The sequence below is a fragment of the Dendrobates tinctorius genome, unplaced genomic scaffold, assembly GCF_039654945.1.
Source record: "Dendrobates tinctorius isolate UK_male_01 unplaced genomic scaffold, ASM3965494v1 ptg000155l, whole genome shotgun sequence".
NCBI lineage: Eukaryota > Metazoa > Chordata > Amphibia > Anura > Dendrobatidae > Dendrobates > Dendrobates tinctorius.
The window spans coordinates 12213056-12239719 of record NW_027361822.1 but is presented as its reverse complement, the minus strand read 5'-3'; the positions used below and the strand labels follow the sequence as shown (position 1 = coordinate 12239719).

Below are 26664 nucleotides of genomic sequence, written 5' to 3'. Positions count from 1 at the left end.
CCCTATCTCCCCTGGAACATTTTGAGACCTAACTCGGACCCCTGGACCATTTAATCCAAAGATATTCATCACAGAAGATAAGATCACACTGTTGCAAGATCCCAATATGGCTGCCAGGCTGCCTTCACAGCTATAGACAAGAAGATCCCTCCCCCTCCCCTACTGTGAGTAAACATCCCTGCTCCTATTACTGAACTGAGCTCTGCCTGCAGGCAGCCTTTACAGAGGAGCAGAAACACAGAGGATTGACCAACATCCACTAGGTGGGTGACGGGTGAAGCAGAGGGCCGACAATCTGCCCGAGTAAAGTGGGAAGAAACAGGTGCCGCTGGGACCCTCTAATAGACCCACTATTAGGCCCTGATGCCAAATTGACTTGTATTTTCACGGCGCTATATAAAGCCCACTCACCCCAGCAACAGTTGCTCTCCCCCTCCCCTGGAGGAAGATATATGCAGCAGCGATCATAGCTGGAAGCTCCAAATAAGAGCATTCATTTTCAACATTTATTAGAGGCAACGCTATGCACGACACCTATCTCTGCTTTGTTGAGCACTATTTCTCTGAACAACCGCTCAATCTTTCCGTTCCTGTCATGATTTAAAGAACTGCCATTATGCCCACTGGGGAGGTACATATATGAAAGTTCCATGGAGATGGGGAGACCTGGGACTCCCATGAGTAATAGGGAAGCTACTTTCTCTCTCACAAAATAATGCTCACTGCTGAATGAACCGCCAAGCTGCTGTTAGGCAATTTTTTTTTCTTTCTTTCTTATCCATGCTATAAAGTACACTAGTGGCTAGGCCACTGAAAGGCTTGTGAGAAAAAGGGGAGTGATGCCCATCTAGTGGAGCATTTGGAAAGTGCCAGTTGAGAAATCTCTCTGATCTCTCGTCCCACTTCTGCCGAGAGATATTATATTTAACAGTCCGGATACCTGCCCACGGTTTTTAGTGGCGAAACTTACTACATCACCAGTATTTTTTTTTTTTCAGCAAAAACGGATCATGGTTAAGATTGGTAGATCAGCTGACACAAACGCTAATAGTGGGTCACAAACAACCAAAAAGATGGAAAAATTTATCACAAAACACAGTGGACCTAAACAAGGGCCATCGCAGTATAGGGACCCAGGTGATGACCCAGATTTGGAGGAATCGCAGGAGGATCCTTCTGACTTTGCGGACTCAGATAAACCTATTTCTAGAAGCTTCCTTAAAAGTATTTTGTCCTCAGCTTTGGCCCCCCTTGCGAAAGATTTATCTACAATTAAAAAGGACATTCAGCAGATTGGCAGCAGAGTGGAGGAGCTGGAGGAGGCGCAGTCAAAGCTGTCCGCCTTCGCTGGGGATCTAAAAACGGGCCTTCAGCAACAGGAAGATCATATCAACTCCCTCTATACTGCAATGGAAGATATTGAAAACAGGAACAGAAGAAACAATCTCAGAGTCCGGGGAGTGCTGGAGGCGACTGACCGAGAGGATGTACCAGCCATTCTTTATGAACTCTTTCTGCCTATGCTAGACACAGAAGGAAAGATATTAATTCTTGAGAGAGCACATAGGGCACTAATACCCAAGCCCAAACAATCAGAATTCCCTAGAGATATAATTTGCAGAATTCTGGACTTCCGCATGAAAGAGAAAATTCTCAAAAAGACAAGGACACTAAGCTCATTGGAATATAAAGGCTCTACAATTCGTGTTTTCCAGGATCTGGCACCATCAACCTTGTCTAAGAGATTTTTATTGAAACCCTTTACGGACGCCCTCAAGCAGACAGTTTCCTTTCAGATGGCTTTTCCCATTCGGTCTATTCATCACAGCAGACGGCAAGAGATTTACAGTTAAGTCATCTTCCGACATTGCCAAAGTATGTGCAGAGCTGGGTATTCAACTCGACTCGCTGCCTGATCTTCGTCTCGCCCGCACTAATTTCAGTCTTCCGGATCTGCCATTGCAAGAACCCTGGAGAAGAGCGAGCAACTCTAAAGAACAAAGAAGCCGAAAAAGACAAGCAGGGAAGCAGCATTCCTCCAGCGATTGAATTAGGGACCCTTGTCTCCTAACCATCTCTGTATGGATCATTTAAGCTGATCCACAGTGACTGCCTAGTTAACATATGGAAAAAATTGAAAAATTGTCATGTTTTCTCCTTTACACTCCCTGATGGGTATTACAGTGGTATTTGTAATTTTGCTTATTACAAAGAACGTTGTTAATTTAGGGCAACAAGCCCTTTTTGTTGAATATATGCTAATGTTTTTGTCTTTTACCTTTCTCTCTTCCCCTCCCCAACCTTTCCCATGTCCATCGGCGAATCACCTTTCATCTTGTCCTGAGCCCCGGCGCCCAATGACCCGACATGGCTGATCGTATGCAAGAAACGACAATAGCATCATACAACGTAAGAGGACTGAACGCGCCAATTAAAAGAGCTCAGGTATTGGCACATATTAAGAAATTGGGGGCTGACATTGCACTCCTGCTGGAGACGCACTTTATACAGGAAAAAACCCTGAGTTTTGAGAAACACTACTATAATACATGGTTCCACTCGTTTTCTTCTTCCAGGAAGGGGAGGGGAGTGGCAATCGCTCTTGCAAAAAATACACCATTTCAGTATATCGACATGGTTCATGACAGAGATGGTAGATATATTTTCATAAAGGGGAAGTTGGCACACAAACTGGTCACGATAGGATGTGTATATGCCCCCAACACAAAACAAGACACCTGGTTTTCCAGAATTATGAGACAAGTCAATTTGTAGAGGGCACTTTGATCCTGTGAGGTGTCCTGAATGTTCCTCTTGAGCCACCAATAGACTCCTCTACTGGGAAATCTAGTGTTCCTAAGAATGCACTAACACGCATCCGAACAACCCTACATCTGAACCAACTGATTGATACTTGGAGATTTCTCCACCCCACTGTACGAGACTTCTCACATTTCTCACAAGCGCAATCGTCTTATAGTAGAATTGACTATCTTTTTATCCCATTCCAGATGTCCTTACATCTGAAAGACTCACAAATAATTCCAAGCGTTCACTCCGACCACTCCATCTTAATAAACAAACTTATGATAGGCCATAGACCAAATAATATCCCTTGGAGGCTACACGGAACTTTAATTGCAGATGAACCCTCCAGAAATAAAATAAAAAGAAAATTCAAGAGTACTTTGAGATCAACTTGAGTGAAAATATTCAATTTTCAACTATCTGGGAGGCTCACAAGGCCGTAATAAGAGGTGAATTGATTTCTATGGCCTCGCATAAGGATAAAAGCAGAAAAGAAAAAAACGACACTCTTTATAAAGAGATCCAAACACTAGAACGAGATCATAGAATGACACTGGACCCTGATGCCTTAGCTCTCCTCTCACAGAAGAGACAATCTCTTAGAGACTTACTAAGCAAAGACTCAATAAAAATTTATACTAGATGGAAACACAGGGTATTTGCTCATGGAGACAAAATGTCAAAATTTATGAGAACCATGATTAAAAAGTGTAAGGCTAGGTCTCTTATATATACGGTAAAGGGGTCGGATGGAGCCAAAATTACAAACCCAGACGGGATAGCTTCAGTTTTCAGGGAGTACTATTCCACCTTGTATGAATTGCGACCGGGAGAGAATGTAGAACAGATAGAAAAAAGACGAGTGAATATAAAAGAATTCCTACAATCTATAAACCTCCCTACCTTATCTGAAACACAACAACAGGAACTGACAACCCCTTTCACGATAGGGGAACTCCAGTCTACCCTGTCAGACTGTCCTATTGGCCCCTTGGTCCATATGGCCTCCCGGCATCCTATTATGACTTTTCAGGACACGTTGAGTCCGTTTTTATTGAAGCTGTGCAATGGTGTACTGGGGGGTGCGGCCTTTGCAGGGCAGACACTGGAAGCACACATATCCTTAATACACAAAGAAGGTAGAGACCCCGAAATATGCAGTAATTACAGGCCGATCTCACTATTAAATAATGACCTAAAAATATTTGCAAAGATGTTAGCCACAAGGATAGGCCTGATCCTCGACACACTCATCTCACCTGAGCAAGTAGGTTTTGTCAGGGGTAGGGAGGGAAGAGACAACTCCCTTAGAGTACTGTACCTGATGCAGCATGCGCACAGCCACCACAAACCCCTAGTCTTAATGTGCACCGACGCAGAGAAAGCATTTGACAGGGTGGACTGGACATTCATGCGTGAGACTCTTGCGAGGTTTGGTTTTCTTCCCACAGTTATAGATGCCATTTTTCAAATGTATAAGTCACCGTCTGCGAAAGTAAGGGTAAACGGGGACTTTTCTCCACCCTTTGAGATCAAAAACGGCACACGTCAGGGTTGCCCCCTTTCACCGGCTTTATTTGTCCTAACCATTGAGACGCTAATTCAGAGTATTAGAGCATCCAGCAATAGGGGGTATCGAGATCTCGGACTCCTCACATGTAGTAACAGCGTTTGCAGATGACCTTCTCTTGCTCTTATCGGACCCTGAAAAAGAAATTCCGGCGGTGTTGGAGAGGTTTGAGGCACTTGGAGAGTTATCGAACTTTAAGATTAATCTAGAGAAGTCTGAAGCGATGGGGATAAATATTCGACATACAACAATCCAAAATTTGAAAGCTAAATTCCCAATAAAATGGAACTCTAAATATATTAAGTATTTAGGTATTAAACTGAGTCCTCACTGGAACTCCCTTTTCTCACTCAACTTTGTACCCCTTCTCGATGATACTCTTGAAGCCATTAAGTCGTGGAGAGCACCCTATATTTCCTGGATAGGAAGAAAAAATCTCAAAGGATTTATTTTACCCAAGTATAGTTATATATCCAGAATGCTACCAATTAAAGTCCCTGACACGTTTATTCAGAAGGTCCGATCTCTTTTTGGGAAGTATATATGGGGGGCTTAAGACCTAGAATAAGCTATAATACTCTTTCCCTACCTAAACATAAAGGAGGTATAGGATTATCGGACCCACAAAAATACCACGCAGCGGCAACTTTGTCGCTATTAATCGATTGGACGAGAGAGAGTAATCACAAACTTTGGACAGGGATTGCTAGCGAGTTACTGTCAGTACCAATCTCTACTATCCTTCACTCGCCAACGGGTTTTACAAATAAGGTTCTCTCTCCAAATGCAATAACAAAAAATTTAATCAGGACCTGGGCCAGATTCTCATCCTCACTAATGCCACTTCCATCACCCCTGATAAAAGTAGGGGACCTACCTGGCCTCTATTTAGATCACCCTTTTCTTAAGGACACAGGCTCTCTACATAAAATAAACGAAAGTCTAGATGCTTTCATGGAGGATGGTGTGATCCTCCCTCTGCAAGATTTACAAATGAGATTTCCACACTATCATATTAACTTTCTTCATTACAACAGGCTCAAAAACTCGATCAGATCGTATTTACAATCTGGACTTCCCCACAGAGAGTTGTCCGCTTTTGAAAAGTTGCTGACTCAGAGAAATAAACCAAGGGGCGTGTTGGGTAAGCTTTACCAGATGCTCCTGGCCCACTCAACCTCGGTTAAATGAGCGTTTATAATGAAATGGGAAAGGGACCTTGAGGTTGTATTGCAAGATTGGGAGGTTGAAAAGATATATAAAAACTCGCATGGTCCTTCTGGCTGTGTGAGGGTCCAAGAAAATTATTACAAAGTCCTTACTAGGTGGTACACCACCCCTGACACTAGAAAGAAGTGGCAGCCTGATGCACCCTCTAATTGTTGGAGATGTTTCAGGGAGGGGGATCTTATTTACACATATGGTGGCAGTGCGAAAATATTCAACTATTCTGGAGGAAAGTGCTTAAAATTGCAACAAGACTTTGTCAGCTTCCAAACCCCCCATCCTTGAAATTGATTTTTCTAAACTGGTCAAGCGATCTTGCACAATACAAACATAAAAAATTTCTTATGTATTTGTTAGCAGCAGCCAAAATGCTTATCTCCTTAAATTGGTTATCACAGGACTGTCCTACCCTGGCAGAATGGTTGCACAAGGTGAACCAATTATATTACATAGAAGAAATAATAGCCAGCACGACCTTTAAGATAGGTAAATTCAGACTGACCTGGGCGCCGTGGACACTCTTTAGAGAAACAGATGAATACTTAAAACTACTAAACCCTTAGTAAAATTTATCAAATTGCCCTAAGACCAACTAATCTTGGAGCAACATTGGTTGACCATTCAGACAATAGGGCAAAACCCCCTGCTGAATGGACATCACCCCCTGACTGGAATTCCTACTCCACCCCACCCTTAATTACTCCCCCTTCTATCCACTCTACTTCTCTTTTATTCTTTCTACTCAGTTAAAAGTTTGTATTTTGTTACGACTGATGTGTACATCTTTTCCAGGGATCTACGTCAAAAGGTTTTGTCTGGGACTCATGAGTTTAAGCAATAAAACTTAGACGGATACTACCTGGTTTACTGCATAGCAACAAGTATCAAGCAGTAATATATGAGATGTGAATATACGATTAGTAAGATCAAACTTGAAATGTGAGAAACTAATAATGCTTGATCATATCAGTCACATGTAATGTTATTTCTCGTTGTTAAACCAATAAAAAGAAGTTTAACCTACCCTTAAAATTATAGACTGTTCATGTCTTTGCCTGTGGGCAAACTTACAAAATCAGAAAGTGATCAAATACTTATTTCCTCCACTGTAAGCTTGAGCAGTGGGCACTAATATAATGGTATTTAACAGGGAGAAATGCAAGATTCTACATCAGGGCAAGAAAAATGAAAATTACATCTACAGAATGGGAGGAATAGAACTAAGCAACTTCACATGTGGAAAAGACTTGGATATACTAATAGATCACAGACTGCACAATTCAATAGTGTGATGCAGCAGCAATAAATGCAAGGACAGCTCTAGGATGTATTAAGAGAAGCACAGAGTCTAGATCATGTGATGTAATTATACCCCTCTACTCCTCCTCTTAGTCAGGAATCATTTGCAATACTGTGTCGAGTTCTGGGCACTACATTTCAAAAAAGACATTGAAAAACTGGAGCAACTTCAGAGAAAAGCTGCCAGGATGGTCAGTGAACTGCAAAACATGTCATAAGAAGAACAATTAAAGGATCTGGGAATGTTTAACTTGCAAAAAAGAAGACTAAGAAGAGACTTAATAGCTGTCTACAAATATCTTAAGGGATGTCACAGTGTAGAGGGATCATCCTTATTCTCATTTACACATGGAAACATGAGAAACAATAGAATGAAACCGAAAGGAAGATATAGAGTAAATATTAGAAAAACTTTTTGACAGTGAGGGTGATCAATGAGTGGAACACGCTGCTATACGAGGTGGTGAGTTCTCCATCGCATGAAAATACAGTGGGTGCGGAAAGTATTCAGACCCCTTTAAATCTTTCACTCTTTGTTTCATTGCAGCCATTTGGTAAATTTAAAAAAAGTTAATTATTTTCTCAATAATGTACACTCTGGACCCCACCTTGACTGAAAAAAAAGAAATGTAGAAATTTTTGCAAATTTATTAAAAAAGAAAAACTGAAATCTCACATGGTCATAAGTATTCAGACCCTTTGCTCAGTATTGAGTAGAAGCACCCTTTTGAGCTATTACAGCCATGAGTCTTCATGGGAATGATGCAACAAGTTTTTCACACCTGGATTTGGGTATCCTCTGCCATTCTTCCTTGCAGATCCTCTCCAGTTCTGTCAGGTTGGATGGTGAATCCTGGTCGACAGCCATTTTCAGGTCTCTCCAGAGATGCTCAATTGGGGTTAGGTCAGGGCCTGTCAAGAATGGTCACAAAGTTGTTCTGAAGCCACTCCTTTGTTATTTTAGCTGTGTGCTTAGAGTCATTGTCTTGATGGAAGATGAACCTTCCTCCAAGTCTGAGGTCCAGAGCACTCTGGAAGAGGTTTTCATTCAGGATATCTCTGTACTTGGCTTCATTCATGTTTCCTTTAATTGTAACCAGTCATCCTGTCCCTGCAGCTGAAAAATACCCCCATAGCATGATGCTGCCACCACAATGTTTCACTGTTGGGATTGTATTGGGCAGGTGATGAGCAGTGCCTGGTTTTCTCCACACATACCGCTTAGAATTATCACCAAAAAGTTATTTGTCTCATCAGACCAGAGCATCTTATTTCTCATAGTCTGGGAGTCCTTCATGTGTTTTTTTTAAGCAAACTCTATGTGGGCTTTCATAAGTCTTGCACTGAGGAGAGGCTTCCGTCGGGCCACTCTGCCATAACGGCTCGACTAGTTGAGGGCTGAGGTGATTGTTGACTTTGAGGAACTTTTTCCCATCTCCCTACTGCATCTGTGGAGCTCAGCCACAGTGATCTTGGGGGTTCTTCTTTACCTCTCTCACCAAGGCTCTTCTCCCATGATTGCTCAGTCTGGCTGGACGGCCAGGTATAGGAAGACTTCTGGTGGTTCTAAACTTCTTCCATTTAAGGATTATAGAGGCCACTGTGCTCTTAGGAACCTTGAGTACTGCTGAAACTCTTTTGTAACCATGGTCAGATGTGTGCCTTGCCACAATTTTGTCTGAGCTCCTTGGCTATTTCCTTTGATCTCATGATTCTCATTTGGTCTGACATGCATTGTGAGCTGTGAGGTCTTATATAGACAGGTGTGTGCCTTTACAAATCAAGTCCTATCAGTTTAATTAAACACAGCTGAACTCCAATGAAGGAGTATAACTGTCTCAAGCAGGATCACAAGGAAATGGACAGCATGTGACTTAAATATGAGTGTCGGAGCAAAGGGTCTGAATACTTATGACTGGGATATTTCAGTTTTTATTTTTTAATAAATTTGCAAAAATTTCTACATTTGTTTTTTCAATCAAGATGGGGTGCAGAGTGTACATTAATGAGAAAAATGAACTTTTATGAATTTACCAAATGGCTGCAATGAAACAGAGTGACAAATATAAAGGGGTCTGAATACTTTCCGCACCCACTGTGTAATTGATAAGGAAAAACTTCTGCAATTATACACATTTGTAAAATATCACTGTTGGTCCACGATTTTGTCCAAGCTTTTCATTTTGGCCCTCTGTGTATTTGAGTTTAACATCCCTGGTCTATAGGGCCAACATTTTCTGTGTTTTTTCCCTGTCTCTCTTTCTGTGGGAAACCTTTCTTTTTATCCACAAATTTTCTCAGGATCCTGTCCAGGACCAGTCCAAAGCGTATTTTTCCTTCAAGGGGTATGTCGCATACTTTGGACTTGGAAGTTGTATCACCCTGTGTATAAGCCATAGAGATCTTCTAGCTGCATTCAATAAGACAGCAGAGCAGGCAGCAGGACGGACAGATTCAGCTATTGCATCTCATAAAAATACTGAAGCCAGATTTTACATAGTAACGAATTGGAGAGTTCTGTATCTTGATGTTTTCCCTTTCAGACGAGATTCAAGCTGCTCCAGCCTAAAAATGAGGGCTCTAACTGTACTAGTCGCCGCAATATTAGGTTTTAGTAAGGCAGCGGATTCCTCCCAGGTCCTGCAAAGGAGTCCTTCAGTCTCTCTGTCAATGGGATTTCTAAGATAGGATGTGTCCTCAAACGGTAAGAAGGTCTTCTTAATCATTTGTGTCACCAGGACATCAATCTTTGCTATCTCATCACAGATCTCAGTGTTTTCATCATTAAATGGAAGCAGCTCCATTAATTCTTTTGGAAACACCAGCTGCCTCTCAGAATGTTTTCACTTATCCAGAATCAACTTCTTAACATTGTTACGTATGGTAAAGACCATTATGTTATGAGGGAGCTCACTGAACATTTCTTCCTGAATAGTTCTTGGTTCAATCTTTTCCTTTAACTTGAAAAAACATTGTACCAAGCAAAATCTCAATCAGCAACACTATGACGAGAAATAATTTTCTTATATTATTTCTTCCCCCGAAACAGTAACTAGGGGTGAGTGAATAGCTTCGGATAACTACTTATCCGAATAGCTATAGTGCTTACCGAATAGCTGCATTGAGAACCCGGATACCAGTAGCACTCCAGATAATCAGCTCTTTGGCGCCGCAGCTGCATGTGTTGTGGCTGTATGACAGTCACAACACATGCATGGAGAGCCCAACAAACAATTTCACACTTGTTTTATTTTGTTTGGCGGTGCTGGTCAGAAGTAGTACACTCCTTTCTGACTGAGTCCTCCTCCCATCATCCTAGGCATTTTTAAATAGAGCTGGAGCTTGCCTGCCTTTAGAATTGTAGACTTTCAACTCAGATTAGAGTCCCATCAAAAGGGGTATGCCTTGCCACTTCTGATGGGTTCTCATGAATTGGCCAATTTGTGTGCCAAGCACTGTCCTGGCTCAGTTTGGGGAATTCGATGGGTGACTCATTTTCCAGTTTTGGTTTCTCCTATCACATTCTGTGTGGGGTTTTATATGTTCACCCTTCACTGCACTTCCTTGTTGGCTATACCTCTTGGTTGATGTGTCTTCAGGACTTCCAGCCCTTTCAACTGAGGGGTACCTTGCTTAGTAAATTCCAGTTGTATTTTAGCAGTGTTTTTTGCTTTCCCTCCCAGTGCCTTTTCCCATTACCTGTCAGGTTTCTGGGAGGCTATACTTGTTCCTTTTATTTTTGGTTCTTCTTAGCTTTCCCTCTCTACCCTATATGAATACGTGTTAGTTTCTCACGGTGGGTTTTCATACCTTGCTTCACACTTTTCTTTCTTGATGTTGGCAGTGTGTTGTGGCCTCACCTCTGGTTACTTAGGAGGTAAGAATAACCCTTTGACGGCCATTTAAGGAATTAGGTGTGACGTGTTGTTTTTAGTTGCACAGCTAGGACTTTTCTAGTCAGTACAAGGACCAGTTGGATGTTGGTGCAGTGTTTCCCATGTGTGAGTGTGTACATGTTCCTAACTAGTACCTTCACTTTTTTTTTTTTAACATTTTCAATAGCAGTAATGCAGTTCCAAATTCATATACAGTATTTAATGTATGCATATTATAGCATTTCAGATTGCAGCTGTATTTTCTTGGTTATATTTGATAGTCATGACGGCTTGCACCAGTTCAACCTACAGGGTGGGCCATTTATAAGGTTAGACCTGGGTGGGCCATTTATATGGATACACCTAAATTAAATGGGAATGGTTGGTGATATCAACTTCATGTTTGTGGCACATTAGTATATGGGCGGGGGAAAACTTTTCAAGGTAGGTGGTGACCATTTTGAAGTCAGCCCACCCAGGTGTATCCATATAAATGATCCACTCTGTAGTCTTCCTCTGTTTGAAGGTGCTGGTCAGTTATTATATTTTTCTTACCTTACTAGCCACCTACTAGGCTAGTGGTTGGCAGACTGCTCAGATTCTGAGCAGGATAACAAGCAATCCATGGCTTCCTGACCATTAGCCTGATCACACAGTGATCCCCAGCAGTAAGAATATCCCAAAGTGTCGCTGCTAAACTGCTTTGCTAAAGAACGTCCAAAACCCTGCCGCCAGCCACAGGGTCTAAAAAGGTACCAGCAGGCACGGACTGGGACTGCAATTCAGCCCTGGTATTTGAAATCACACAGGCCCAAGCTGTAACTGTCCCCAAGAACTAGATGGAATATATAACTAATATTACCCTGGATGGAGAAAAGCAAGATTTACTACAAGAGCAATATTTTTATTGATACCGATGGCCTGCTGGGTTAATTGACGGAGTCAGCGACTTTGTGTTTCTTCACAACTCTTAACAATATGTGTGTCTTGAGAACACCGATTCTGTTAACAACGTAGCAGACAAGGCAGCCCACAACCAGACAGGCCCTTCTGGCATTTGCCAGATGGCCAGTCCGGCCTTGTGTACCAGAAACATTATCTATCTCTGCCACTATCCTGCTAGGAACATAAAATACTGAGGAATAGGGGAAGGGCTTTTAACCTCTTTGCTTGTATTTCCTGATCTTATTAGGACAGAGAGGTTATCCAATGTCAGTGCTGTCATGTTGGCGCAATAAAAAAGATATCTCCTGTCTCCTGGACCAGCGCCACTCTTTTGCAGTCAGTACTGGACCTGCTTGGATCAACATCTGCTAGCGTCGTCGCATGAGTGTTACAATTAATAGCCGTTGATTGGCTACAGCATTCACATTATTTCTGAGCCTTTTTTAGCCCTCAAGAGTGTTTGTTTGGTTAAACCAGATGATTGAAACAGTAGTGCTGCAGAGTATAGGACGCTGGTTGGCTATTGGGTCCTCGGACAGTCTATGTGCTAGGTTTGTATATCAGAAGAAGAGAAGCTTACCTCATTATCCAAAGTAGTCCAGATTTTTCCTGTAATGCTCATTCTTACTTTAAACATTTGTACTTATCTGTGAGTTACGGGTGTCCAAATTATGTTTTAGGCTGTGTGCACACGCTGCGGATTCCGCTGCGTTTCCGCAGCGGTTTTGGCCGCTGCGGATACGCAGCAGTTTTAGCTGCGGTGTACAGTACCATTCATTTCAATGGGAAAAAAAAAACGCTGTGCCGACGCTGCGGAAAAAAACGTGCGGATTTGCTGCGGTTTTGAATCCGCAGAAAGAATTGCATGTCAATTCTTTCTGCGGAAACCGCTGCGGGTTCCTATCTCCACCATTGTGGAGATAGTGAATCCGCAGGACCAAACCGCAGGCAAAACCGCAGATAATCCGCAGGTCTTTGGACCTGCGGATTATCTGCGGTTTTTGCAAAATCCGTGCGGATTAATCCGCAGCGGATTCCGCAGCGTGTGCACGTACCCTTAGTTTTCACATATTAACCCAGATACTGCTTAAAAATCACTTTTGGCTATTATAGAACACATTTCTGAGTTCATCCATCGATGTCACCTCATGCTTGGCAATGCCCGTGTAAGGCTATTTAGAAGTGGAATAGTTCCAATATCACTATTTCATAGGGTATAGACACATTTTATTCATCTACTATGGTCTTGTCTCGGTATTTGCATCTTTTAGACCGAAATAACGAACCTTGTTTCAGAGGTTATCCAATATCCGCTACTTCTTGAAATGCATTTTTGATAGGGAGCAGAGAATGTTAAACCCTACAAGGGACTCTTCTTACCACACAATAGAACACCACTTATTTGGATTGGAAACTCTTAAACATGGCACTGTAGTATAATATGATTAATACAATTATCCTCTATTAAAATGTCATTTTCAAAAACAGTGTCAAAGTCTGGGATCCAAAGTCTAAAGAGTCCTATTTCTAAGGAATGGGTCATAGCAGCCATGCACCATCACAAAGTCATCAGCATTGCTCACTTTTTGTATGTTGAAGTCAACATCAGAAGGTGAGACAAATCAAAATGATAAAGACCAAGCCCAAAGCATATAAGTTCTAAAGAAGACATTTTATTATTTTGTAACAATTAGTTTAAGACACTTTTTTAAAATAATGTGAAATATCCAATGGATATGTTTTATAGAGGTGTATTATCTTTTGTGGATAAGATGATTATTGGTAATTGTAGACATTAATCATCATTTAGTGCTCCAAAATAGGGGTGGTCAATTAATTTTCCCAAGGGTTCACGAGACAAACTGGGAACCAATCAACTAAACTTAATTCTGTACATTATTAACTTTATCTTTTTAAAACAGTCAAACTACGGTATATTGTATTGATTAGCAGATTCTGGTAAAGCTACGATCATAACAGCATGTAAAAAATTGTCCGATTTTCATCACAAAAAACAACCGATTTCTCATATTTATTGCCATCCGTGTGACAATCATCTGCAAAAATCAGATGCTATACTGTTGATCCGTATGAGATCCATTTTTTATATGCACCCATAGACTTGACTGCGGAGTCTCATCTGAAATGCGGAAGTGTTCATTGCTATTTTTTTCACTCGAACATTCGATCCATGTTAAAGACTTTTTATCAGAACAGTCCAATAGCATTAGATTAGTTCTAGTTCTGTTTGTGTGAAGTCAGTATTATTTTACAGAGACAACACTCTGACCGAACATACGGGCGTATGAACCTCGCCTAATAATGCAGGGTACAATAATCATTATGGTACTAGCAGGTAATCAAGCAATGAAAAAATTGTGAGCATTGGGTAAAAAATTATTGCCCACCCATAACACATGCATTTATCCACGTCACGTAGGTGAGAGCATAAAAGAGAGCACATGTGAGGGACTCAACCTTTACACCCCCTGCACAAGACACAGAATGTATCAAAATAACACGCAAGCTCTGTGCCTAAGGGTGAGGTAAGGGATAACCCTTTTACACAAAAATGTGAGAAGCACAAGAGTACATGGTGGGGAATAAAGAGCAGTTTAGGGAGAAAACTTTACCATTGTAGGATGGAGGAAAGGGGCACATAGAATATTATGTGAAGACTGCATGTGGTGGAGTTGAGGGGAACTTGACACTGTTGGACCCAGTGTTCTTCAGAAATGCTTCACTCAAGTGTTTAAGCTGTAAGGAGGTGCAGCTGCTCCTAAATAGCTGATTTCCCAACATACAAACTGTAGTTGGGGCTTTCATCCTGCAATTAGGGAATAAAGGAAATGGTAAAAGTATCAGAAATGGCACTGAGACCAACTCAGCACAGCCAAGGCACACTGTGCAGTCTATTAAGTTTTCTTTAATTACACTTTCCAGGCCCCACTTATTCGCTGACTAGATGCAAGTTATATGCAGCAAATGGGTAAGTTAGTCCAAGGTTTTTCTCACCGTTTTCCTCATGAATCCTCCCCCCCAGATTTGAGCAGCCCTGCTGATAGCAAGGAACTAAGCATCCCTTGCTTCTTTCAATAGCACCCACTTCCACCATGAAAAAGATGCCATCTGGGGCAGGGCAACAACTGAAATCATAATTCTGACAGAAATCAGAAGTATGGATCAGTTCAATCACCCTTTTTGGGCCTTTGACTATCCCTGTCAGCAGGTTGGACATATAAACTCAAAGCAACAGTTGTAGGCCAAAGGTTGCAATTTGGTCTTCTTATACAATTTTTTCTTTCTTATATGACATGTCACTTTGCTTTGACTGTTTCTGTTGTATTCTTTTTTGCAGTCACGCACGCTTTTTTATGCAAGACAAGGTTCTTTGTCTGAGTAAAATATTTCCCGCCTCTTCAGGATTAAATTGGCTTCTCGACTGTGTGAATTTTCTGATGTGTAACCAGATTTGACTTCCTTGCAAATAATTTTCCACATTCTGAACACATAAAAGGTTTCTCCCCTGTGTGAATTTTCTGATGGCTATTAAGGGCAGACTTATTGCTGAAACATTTCTCACATTCTGCACATGAATATGGCTTCTCTCCTGTGTGACTTCTTTGATGTATAACCAGATTTGACTTACTTGTAAAGGATTTTCCACATTCTGAACATGAAAAAAGTTTCTCCCCTGTGTGAATTCTCTGATGTATAACTAGAATTGACTTCCTTGTAAAGAGTTTTCCACACTGTGAACATGAAAAAGGTTTCTCCCCTGTATGAATTTTCTGATGAAGAACAAGAGATGACTTATTGCTGAAACACTGCTCACATTCTGAACAAGATTGTGGATTCTCACCTGTGTGACTTTTCTGATGTATAACAAGTGTTGATTTTCGATTAAACAAAATTCCACATTCTAAACAGGCAAATGGCTTTTTCTCTGTGTGATTTTGCTGATGTGCAGCAAGAGAGTATTTATTGGTAAAACATTTCCCACATTCTGAACATAAAAAAGGCTTTTCACCTGTGTGAGTTCTCTGATGTCTAACGAGAGAGCTTTTGTATTTAAAACATAACTCACATTCTGAACATGAAAATGTATTTTTCTCTGTGTGAATTCTCTGATGTTTTGTAAGAGATGATTTTTCATGAAAACGTTTGTCACATTCTGAACATGAAAATGGCTTAAATACTTGATGAATGTTTTGATGTGAAACAAGATGTTTTTTATCTCTATAACATTTTCCACATTCTGAACATGAAAAAGGATTCTCACCTGTGTGAATTCTCTGGTGTCTAACCAAATTTTCCTTTTTTGTAAAGAATTTTCCACATTCTGAACATGAAAAAGGTTTCTCCCCTGTGTGAATTCTCTGATGGGTAACCAGAATTGACTTACTTGTAAAGAATTTTCCACATTCTGAACAAGAAAAAGGTTTCTCCCCTGTGTGAACTCTCTGATGGGTAACCAGAATTGACTTACTTGTAAAGAATTTCCCACATTCGGAGCATGAAAATGGCTTCTCCCCTGTGTGATTTCTCTGATGCATAACAAGAGTGAATTTAGTGCTAAAACATTTTCCACATTCTGAACATAAAAAAGGCTTTTCACCTGTGTGACTTCTCTGATGTCTAAGGAGTGTGTGTTTGTATCTAAAACATAACCCACATTCTGTACATGAAAAGTCCTTTTTTTCTGTGTGAATTCTCAGATGTTTTGTAAAAGATGATTTTTCATGAAAACATTTGTCACATTCTGGGCATGAATATGGCCTCTCTTCTGTATGAGTTCTCTGATGTGTAACAAGATGTGATTTCCGATTAAAACCCTTCCCACATTCTGAACAGGAAAATGGCTTAAATACTTGGTGGATGTTTTGATGTGAAGCAAGATGTTTTTTATCTCTATAATATTTCCCACATTCGGAACATGAAAAAGGTTTCTCCCCTATGTGAGTTCTCTGATGCATAACCAGCCTTGACTTATTTGCAAAGAATTTTCCACATTCTGAACATGAAAATGGCTTCTCGCCTGTGTGTATTCTCTGATGTATAACCAGATGTATATTCCGATTAAAACACTTCCCACATTCTGGGCATGAAAATTGGTTAAACTTTTGATGAATCTTTTGATGTGTAACAAGATGCTTTTTAGCTCTATAACATTTCCTGCATTCTGAACATGAATATTTTTTCTTTGTAGGGTGGACTATTTGCACTTGATCACCCCTTTTGTGATTTTTAGTTTGCTTAACAGTCTTTGTTAGGATTTGTTTAAAACATTCAGATAATAGGTCTTTGTTTTGCTCTTCATATGTATGCAGTGTTATGCCACCATCTTCTGCTCTGCACTCTAAAGATACCCGTTGTCCTAATAAAGTCCTGGAACAGTAATCTGTCAAAAACATAACCTTTATTAAATGGATTGTCCAATTAAAACAATTAAAAACTTACCGATCAGTGGAAGTCCAACTGTTAGGACTCGTGTCAATCAGCAGAATGAGGAATTCTTAATCCTGATAAAGCACTTTTATCCTTGTTACAAAATGGAGCAGCAGGTCGGATGCCAGACCACCGCTCAATTCATTTTCTATAGAACTGCCAGAAAGAGTTTAGTGAAGCCCCAAAGGGGATGAATCAAGCAGAGGTCAAGCATGTGCACTGACAATATTGCGTTGTGTTACAATGGCCTTCACTTCAACCACACTTCTCACCCTAGAAATAGACATATTGGAGGAATTAGTCTTCTCCTTTCTAACAACTGTTAGAAAGGAGAAGACCAATTCTGAATCCCACTTCGGCCCTTCCTACTTTTGAAATGCACTCTCTCCAACCTCCAAGTGGCCATCATATACAGCTGCCCGGGCCTGGCCACTGCCTTTATTTACCACTTCCCTTTCTCTCTTCTGACATTTCCACCATCATGAGTGACTTCAACATCCCATTATTGACACCCGCCAGTCCGCAAACTCCTGTCGCTTGCTTCAACCTTTTGTCTTACACAACAGCTCCGCAGCCACCCACATAGATAGACATACACTAGACCTAATCTTCACCTGCTTCTGCTCTCTAACCTCACCTCTCCCCCAACTGATCATTTACTCATTTTCTCATCAGTGATCTTTTCACTTGCCCCACAAGTCCAGCTGCTAGCGCATCCCCACAGAAGCTTTGCCCAGCTAGACCTTCACACACTCTCTGACTCATTTCTACGGCTGTCCTCCATATCTTTACTTCACAACACAGACACAGCCACCATTCTCTACAATGGCACACTAACATCAGCTATTGACTGTCACCCCTTTTGTGCATGAAAGAATGCAGCAAATCAATAGACAACCTCAGCACACCAATTTCTCAAAAAACTTTGGCAAGTGTCTAGGGTTGCGGAGAGGCTTGGGAAGAAAATGCACTTGCAGGAAGATGTCATCTCATTCAAACAACTTTAACATTTATGTCGACCCTGACATCTGCTAAACAGGATCACTTTGCAACCATCATATCTGCTCTACACCAGAATTCCAGGATTTCAACACTTAATTGCCTCCTCCTCCCACCATTGCCCCTACCGACCTCACTGGTTTCTGCAGAAGACTTTGCCACACATTTCAAAAACAAGACCGACCAAATCAGACAAGTCCTTACTGCTCAACCACCACAACCCCTTCATATAACTGACCAATGCCCTTCCCCCGTAAAATTCCTCCCCAACATCACTGCAGGAACGCTTAGTCATCGCTCCAAATCACACCTCACTACCTGAACACTTGGCCTCCATCGCACCTCCTCCTCAACCTCACACCGCGCTTCCCCTGACGAAGCTGCAGCAATATGCGTGGGGCTTTCCTGTGCCCTGTTCCTTTGTCTCCCACCCCCTTTTTGGGTACTCTCTCAAGCGGCTTTTCACTTTGGAAACCCCATCCGGGACATCTTATCCACCTGAGAGGTTCACCTCTATTAACTGAAGTCCTCAGGTTGGGCCGAGTGACTATTTTGTGTTGCACATCTCTTGTCCCATTTGGGATTTTTCTGGGGGGATTCTCCTGTACGTGGTTGTATTTCATACATCTGGGTTATTACAACCCCTTTTCTATTGTCAGTGAATTAGGGAGGGGGAATCGTTCAGTGCTTTAACAGATGTAGTTTCCTCTCAAATTGGTGAGCTTGCTGTCTCTGGGGACGCCCTTGACAGCTATATGTATATATATATATATACAGAGACATGGTTATTGTTTGATTGAGGGGTGTGTATCTTATTATGTAATTTTGTACATTTGTATTTTTTGCACATAAGTCAATATCTCTGGTTGTCCCCTATTGGACATGAGCACGGACAGTTGTTTTTAATTGGTTTTAACCCTTGAGTGCTTTTTGTGATGCTCATAAAATAATATGGTTATGGATACATGAGTGTGCACTGGTTATATGTCATGGCCTTTTCTTGTATGTGCTTTATATTATTCCTTCCATGCATCTGGTGGCACCTTGCAATTTTTAGTGATTGTCATTAGCTATATTGTAGGGAATCCAGTAACTGTTGATTTTCATCACTACAATTAACTAACTTCTGATATCTTTCCTGATGATTTCAAACATGCCACAATCATACCTTTCCTTAAGAAGCCATCCCTTGACCCAACCCCTACATCCAACTATCGCCCCATATTGTTGTTATCGTTTGCCTCCAAACTACTTGAATAGCAAGTCCTCATCAAACTTTCCTCCCACCTCTCATTCAACTCACTTTTTGACAACCGAAAATTTGGCTTCACTCTCTGCCACACCATCGACACTGCCCTAACCAATATTACTAACAATTTACTTACCACGAAAGCTAAACGATAAATTCTCTATACCCCTCTGTTGGGAGTTCATTTTCCCCTTCATTACTGAGGCCCGAGGAACTCCCTCTTCTGGTAAAGAAAGGTAGTGAGCCTGATTATCAAACACCTGAGGCTGATGATGATGACTGGCTGAGTGGAGTTACTGACTGGATATAAGGCTGCCGACGCCCTTCTGCCCTGCGGGTGATTTCTCTGTGGGATCCTTGGAGACCAGTCTGAATTCCTGCTCCTCTAAAGCTAAGTTTGCTGCTCGGCCTTTTGCTTTGGTGCTTTGACTTTGTTTTGCTTTGTTTTTCTGGATTTCTGCCATTCCCTGCTGGGGTGTGCTGAATTCTTTTTGCTCTGTCTTCTGAAAATACCTGAGTGCTGATTTAGTTTTTGAAGCCTAGCTGCTTCAGGGCCTTTTTCATATCAGCTTGTTGGCTTATGTCTTTGATAGGGTTTTGGCAGATTGCAGACAGCAGCCTTCCTGTCCTTTCCTATCTAGGTAGTTTTGGGCCCCGTCTTTGCTCAGTCTATCTTTCTGTCTGTGTTAGTATTTTCATCTTGCTTCACCGTCATATGTTGGGGCTGCCTATTGCTTTGGGGTCTGCTCTGGGGCAGTTTAGATTTCCCCTTTCTTTCTTTAGGCCTATGTAATTCTCCGGCTGTGATCGAGGGGTCTAGGGCATCGTAGGAACCCCCCACGGCTACTGCTAGTTGTGTTGATAGGTTCAGGGGTCTGCAATCTGATAGTTGCCAACTTCTCTGGTTTTCTGGACTTAGCTTGTATTTCTGCTTTTGTGTCAAATTGGTACTATAGGTTCTATGGAACTCGGTAGCATGGGTCAGAGAAGACAGACACAGTATATGTTCAAAGGTTCAGTATTGTATTGTAGCAACAGGTCACAGTACTATGCAAAGATAGTTCAGGGGTATTGCAGGAAGCAGGCTTCAGTATTACACGGTAAGCAGATATAAGTTCTGGCAACAGGTAGAGTCTGTACGAACCAACTGGCGAGAGTCTGAGGTCCGGGAGCACACAGTCCTAAAGTCCTGAGCCTGGACCAGGCTTCAAGCGGAGAGCAGGCCGCAGAGATGAATGAAGCAGAGCAGATCCGGACAGGAGAGGCGGTCAGGCAGGACGGCAGGTAAGTAACAAACGGGGAATCCCGAGGTATAGAAGAAGCAGGCACAATGCGAGTTCTCCAAGCCTGGCAGCAGGTGAAGATCCAGATACACAAGCACAGGTATAATGTGCTGAGTCCCTTTTGTACACAGCAGGCAGGAAACAGGAAGAGTCAAACAGGAACAAGATGGCCCCTTGTGAAGCTACTTACTCCATCTTTGATAAGGGCAAAAGTAAGGGCAAAGTCAAACAGGAACAAGATGGCCCCTTGTGAAGCTACTTACTCCATCTTTGATAAGGGCAAAAGTAAGGGCAAAGTCAAACAGAACAGGAACATGGCTCAGAGCCTCACACTATTTCCTCCTTCAAGGATGTCCTCCGGACGACCTTAGATCAGGTTTATTGGGGTATCGGCTGTGGAACCGTTGGATCAGACGGGGAGCTCGAATGTTCTCCTGAGGTTCCCAGGAATTTCTTCTCTGATGGGTAACCCTGCCATTTCACCAAGTACTGAAGTTTCCCCCTATGGATCCGAGAGTCGATGATCCCTTCCACGATAAATTCTTCTTGCCCGTCAATGAGAACCGGACCAGGTGGAACAGGTGTACGGCCAGGAAAAGGATTCGGTACTACCGGTTTAAGCAAGGAGACATGAAAAACAGGGTGTATTTTCAAAGATGTAGGCAACTTAAGACGGCAGGCTACAGGACTCACTATGTTGTCGATTTTGTATGGGCCAACATATTTCTGTCCCAACTTAGATGTCGGAATCCTTAATTTCAAATTTCTTGTCGAAAGCCAGACCATGTCTCCTACCTTGTATGTTGGTGCTGGTTTACGGAACCTGTCTGCAGCTCTCTTGCATCTCTCTTGAGCTGTAGCCAGCGTTTGTTTCAAAGACTCTAAACTCTGTTGTAAACACGTAATTCGGTCAGCTGCTGCGGGTACAGACGTGTCTATCGGGAGTCGAGGGAGGATGCTGGGATGATACCCCTTTATTGGCGAAGAAAGGAGACTGCTTGGTGGAGGCACTCTGCGAGTTGTTATATGTAAATTCGGCCATCGGGAGTAAGTTTACCCAATCATCTTGCAAGTGGCATACGTAGCAACGTAAATACTGCTCCAAGGTTTGATTAGTCCGTTCCGTTTGTCCGTTAGACTGCGGATGAAAAGCAGATGATAGATTTACCTTGATATCCAGGGCGGCACAGAAGCTTCGCCAAAATTTTGAGGTAAATTGGACCCCTCGATCTGATATCACTTCGTCAGGAACTCCATGTAGCCGAAAAACAGTTTGTACGATGAGGTCCGCTGTCTGTTTGGCTGTCGGAAGACCAATACAGGGAATGAAATGGGCAGCCTTGGTCAAACGGTCGATCACTACTAGGATAGTGTTTTTCCCCTTAGAAGTAGGCAATTCTACAATGAAATCCATTGAAACAGACCCCCAAGGGCGAGATGGAATAGGGAGGGGTTGTAACAGTCCCGTAGGTGAGGAGCGGGGAACCTTTGATCTTGCACATACCTCACATGACGAGACGTAATGCTGAACGTCTCTCCGGTAGGTCGGCCACCAAAAGAAGTGAGACAAGAATTCCTGAGTCTTCTGGACTCCTCTATGACCGGCGATCTTTGAGTCATGCATTAATTTTAGTACACTTAGCCTGACCGTTTCCGGAATATACAGGCGTTGCCCCTGAAACCAAAGTCTGTTTTTCAAGGTTAGGTTTACCTGATTGGGGGAGTCGGATCAGTAGTGGGTCTCCAGCGTAGGCTTCCTTAATACCTGTTAATAGATCTTGATTGTGTAACACTCCTATGAAGTTTCTTTCTGAGAGTATAGTCCTCGGAGGTAATGCTGGAGTTACGTTTCCTGAGTGAATCCTAGATAGTGCATCGGCCTTCAAATTACGAGAGCCTGGCCTGTAGGAAACAATGAAGTCAAACTGATTAAGAAATAAAGTCCATCGGGCCTGTCTAGGTTTTAGACACCTTGCCGATCTCATGAATTCGAGGTTCCGATGATCCGTAAATACAACAATCTGGTAAGATGCTCCCTGTAGTAGATGCCTCCATTCCTTGAATGCGGTTATAATGGCCAATAGCTCTTTATTCCCGACATCGTAATTTCTCTCTGCGGGCGACAATTTCTGGGAAAGAAAGGCACAAGGGTGTAAAAGATCTTTCTCACCTGTTCTTTGCGAGAGTATGGCCCCTATCGCACAGTCGGAAGCGTCTACTTCCATTATGAAAGCTCGATCCGGATCCGGGTGTACGAGGATCGGTGCTGATGTGAATTTAGCTTTTAACTTGGAAAATGCTGTCTGCGCTTGCGGTGACCAGACAAATGGTATCTTCTTCCGGGTCAATTGGGTGATGGGTATGACGATCTCCGAAAAATTTTTAATGAATCGTCTGTAAAAATTGGCGAATCCAGTAAATCGTTGTACTTCTTTCACAGACTTGGGAATTGGCCACTCCTGAATGGCTTGAGTTTTACTGGTATCCATGCTGAGACCCTGAGGAGAGATAACATACCCCAAGAATTGGATTTCCGTCTTGTGAAATTCGCATTTCTCCAACTTGATATACAAGTGATTCTGCCGTAGACGATCCAAGACTACTCTCACGTGCTCCTGATGCTCCTCGATGTTGCTGGAAAAGATCAAAATGTCATCCAAATAAACAACAACAAAAATATCGAGTATGTCTCTGAAAATGTCATTCACCAAGTGTTGAAATGTAGCCGGCGCATTACGGAGACCAAAAGACATGACGAGGTACTCAAAATGCCCATAGCGTGACCGGAAGGCTGTTTTCCACTCGTCACCGGGGCGGATCCGTACTAGATTGTATGCTCCACGGAGATCTAATTTCGTGAAGATTTTAGAGTGTCGCACCCTTTCAAGTAGTTCAGGAATTAATGGAAGTGGATAGGAGTTCCTGATCGTAATTTTGTTGAGTTCTCGGTAATCAATACATGGGCGGAGTGAACCATCCTTTTTTTTTACGAAGAAGATTGGGGCACCCGCTGGAGAGGAAGATGGTCGTATAAATCCCTTGGCTAGGTTCTCATCGATATACTCCTTGAGGGCTTTTAGTTCTGGCCCAGCCAAAGGGTAAATGTTACCGAACGGAATCGCGGCACCAGGTAGCAGTTCCACGGGGCAATCGTACGGCCGATGTGGAGGTAATTTGTCTGCATTTTTTTTGTCACATACATCGATGAAATCCTGATACTCTATTGGTAGATTTAGGTCAACTGAGCATGCTGACCCAACTAAAGCTGGTTCTTTAGATGATATCTGTCTTCTTGGAAACTGTATTTCTTTCGTCTCCCAATTGATAGTAGGGTTTTGCAGTCGTAGCCATGGTAATCCTAGGATTATGGGAAAATGAGGGGAAGAAATTAACAAGAAGGACAGTCTTTCTGAGTGATCCGCCCCCATATGGACTTTCAGTGACGTTGTTTCAAGGTCTACGGGCCCGGATACCAGTGGGGAACCATCCACAGTTTCCATCAATACCGGAGAAATCCTCCTTTGTGAACATATACTGTGTTTTTTAGCGAATGTAATGTCCATAAAATTGCCGCTGGCCCCTGAGTCAACCATAGCGAAACTAGTAATCCACTGGGACTGGGTCCATATCTTGATGGGGATATAACAGTGCGAGTCCTTCCTTGAGCCGTTCAAGGTCGAAGTAGTGGAACTTACTGATGAGATGGCTGCATTCACCGGTGAGAATATTTCTGAAGTACAGTCGGAGAAGTCGTGATTCCAGTAGACTATTTCCTTCCTAGGAGGGTTTGAGTGGGAAACTACTGAAGATACATCCGAAAAGTCACATTCGATTACCGCAGCCGTGGTCTTGCGATTCTTACCGGGACAATTTGAAATATAGTGACCTGATTTTCCACAATAGAAGCATAAATTTTCTCTAAAACGGTGCTCCTTGCGTGGGTCAGGAGGACTTCTCCAGACTACATCGACCTGCATAGGTTCTGACTCAACCGGGAGGAAAGACTTGTTCTGAGCTTCCCTGGAGGGAGACGGCAAGGTTAAAAAATTACTGTGGTTAGCATCTGCCCATCTCTCTTGCCGGCGTTCTGCAAGACGAATATCAATACGAATGCAATGGTTTATGAAGTCTCCCAGGGCAGTGGGTGACTCGCCTCTAGCCAATTCGTCTTTAATTGCGGCAGATAACCCCCTCCTAAACACTGCGTATTTTGCTGAGTCGCACCATGTGGTATCCAACACCCACCTCCGAAATTCCATCGCGTATTCTACGATAGGACGCTTTCCCTGATGGAGGGCCAGCAATGCGGTTTCTGCTGTGGCACTTCGGTTGGGGTCATCGAACATCTGACACATTGCGGAAATAAAGTCATTTAAAGAATTCAAACAGACATCATTAGTTTCAATCAGGGGATTTGCCCAAGCAAGAGCCTTGTTGGTTAACAGCATTATCATAGCTAACACCTTGTCTCGTCCTGTTGGAAACTGAGCCGCATGCGCAGCAAAATACAGCTGACACTGATTTAGGAACCCTCGGAACTTTTCTCTTTCGCCACCGAACCTGAATGGCGGGAGTTTAGGGAAAGCTGGAATCGAAGGTGGGGTTGCGGCTGGGGCTGAAACTGTAGTCTCTAGTTTTGAGAGACGAGTAGCTAACGCCTGAATGGACGTATCGGCTATGGTAGCATTATGGTTAGCTTGAGTCTCTAGTGCCGACAATTTTGTTTTGGTAGCCTGAAGCTCCCCTTGAAGTCCTGAGATAAATGTGCATATCTTTTTAAGGCGTACTTCCACAGAATCTGACCCAGCGAGCTCCATATTATTGGCTTGTGTATCCTGTCAAATTGGTACTATAGGTTCTATGGAACTCGGTAGCATGGGTCAGAGAAGACAGACACAGTATATGTTCAAAGGTTCAGTATTGTATTGTAGCAACAGGTCACAGTACTATGCAAAGATAGTTCAGGGGTATTGCAGGAAGCAGGCTTCAGTATTACACGGTAAGCAGATATAAGTTCTGGCAACAGGTAGAGTCTGTACGAACCAACTGGCGAGAGTCTGAGGTCCGGGAGCACACAGTCCTAAAGTCCTGAGACTGGACCAGGCTTCAAGCGGAGAGCAGGCCGCAGAGATGAATGAAGCAGAGAAGATCCGGACAGGAGAGGCGGTCAGGCAGGACGGCAGGTAAGTAACAAACGGGGAATCCCGAGGTATAGAAGAAGCAGGCACAATGCGAGTTCTCCAAGCTTGGCAGCAGGTGAAGATCTAGATACACAAGCACAGGTATAATGTGCTGAGTCCCTTTTGTACACAGCAGGCAGGAAACAGGAAGAGTCAAACAGGAACAAGATGGCCCCTTGTGAAGCTACTTACTCCATCTTTGATAAGGGCAAAAGTAAGGGCAAAGTAAAACAGGAACAAGATGGCCCCTTGTGAAGCTACTTACTCCATCTTTGATAAGGGCAAAAGTAAGGGCAAAGTCAAACAGAACAGGAACATGGCTCAGAGCCTCACATTTTGCCTCCTACGGTGACTCATTCATAACACCCCTCCTTTTAAACTTGTCATCTGCATTTGACACAGTAGACCACTCCATCCTACTGCACATCCCCTCTTCCCTTGGCATCAAAGACCTTTTCCTCTCCTGGATCTTCTCATACCTCACTAACTGCACATTTATTTTCTCTTATTCCCATATGACCTCCTCATCCCTTCCACTCTATATCGGTATCCCTCAAGGCTCTGTCCTGAGACCCCCTACTCATCTACATCTATACCTTTGGCCTGGTACAACTTAAAGTCCCATGGCTTCCAGTGTCATCTATACTCTGATGACACTTAAATCTACCTCTGTGACACATTTGTTACCACTCTGCTGTCCAGAAATCAAGAGTGTCTATCAACCATATCATCCTTCTTCTCACTGCACTTCCTAAGGCTTAATGTGGACAACAGCAAACTC

At 42.6% G+C, this 26664-nt stretch overlaps 2 protein-coding genes across 3 annotated transcripts in view; one reads left to right on the top strand and one right to left on the bottom strand.

The window, feature by feature from the left end:
• Positions 1 to 26664, top strand: part of LOC141051007 (uncharacterized) — an 850460-nt gene that overhangs the window by 257825 nt on the left and 565971 nt on the right. The gene's annotated exons all lie outside the window — the stretch shown is intronic.
• The window catches only part of LOC141051013 (uncharacterized), a 63846-nt gene continuing 50559 nt past the window's right edge, over positions 13378 to 26664 (bottom strand). For both annotated transcript variants that reach the window (XM_073547792.1, XM_073547793.1), the window contains exon 13: positions 13378 to 17125. In XM_073547792.1, the coding sequence (XP_073403893.1) occupies positions 15150 to 17125 (1976 nt within the window). In that variant the 3' untranslated portion in view covers positions 13378 to 15149. The remainder of the gene's footprint in view (positions 17126 to 26664) is intronic.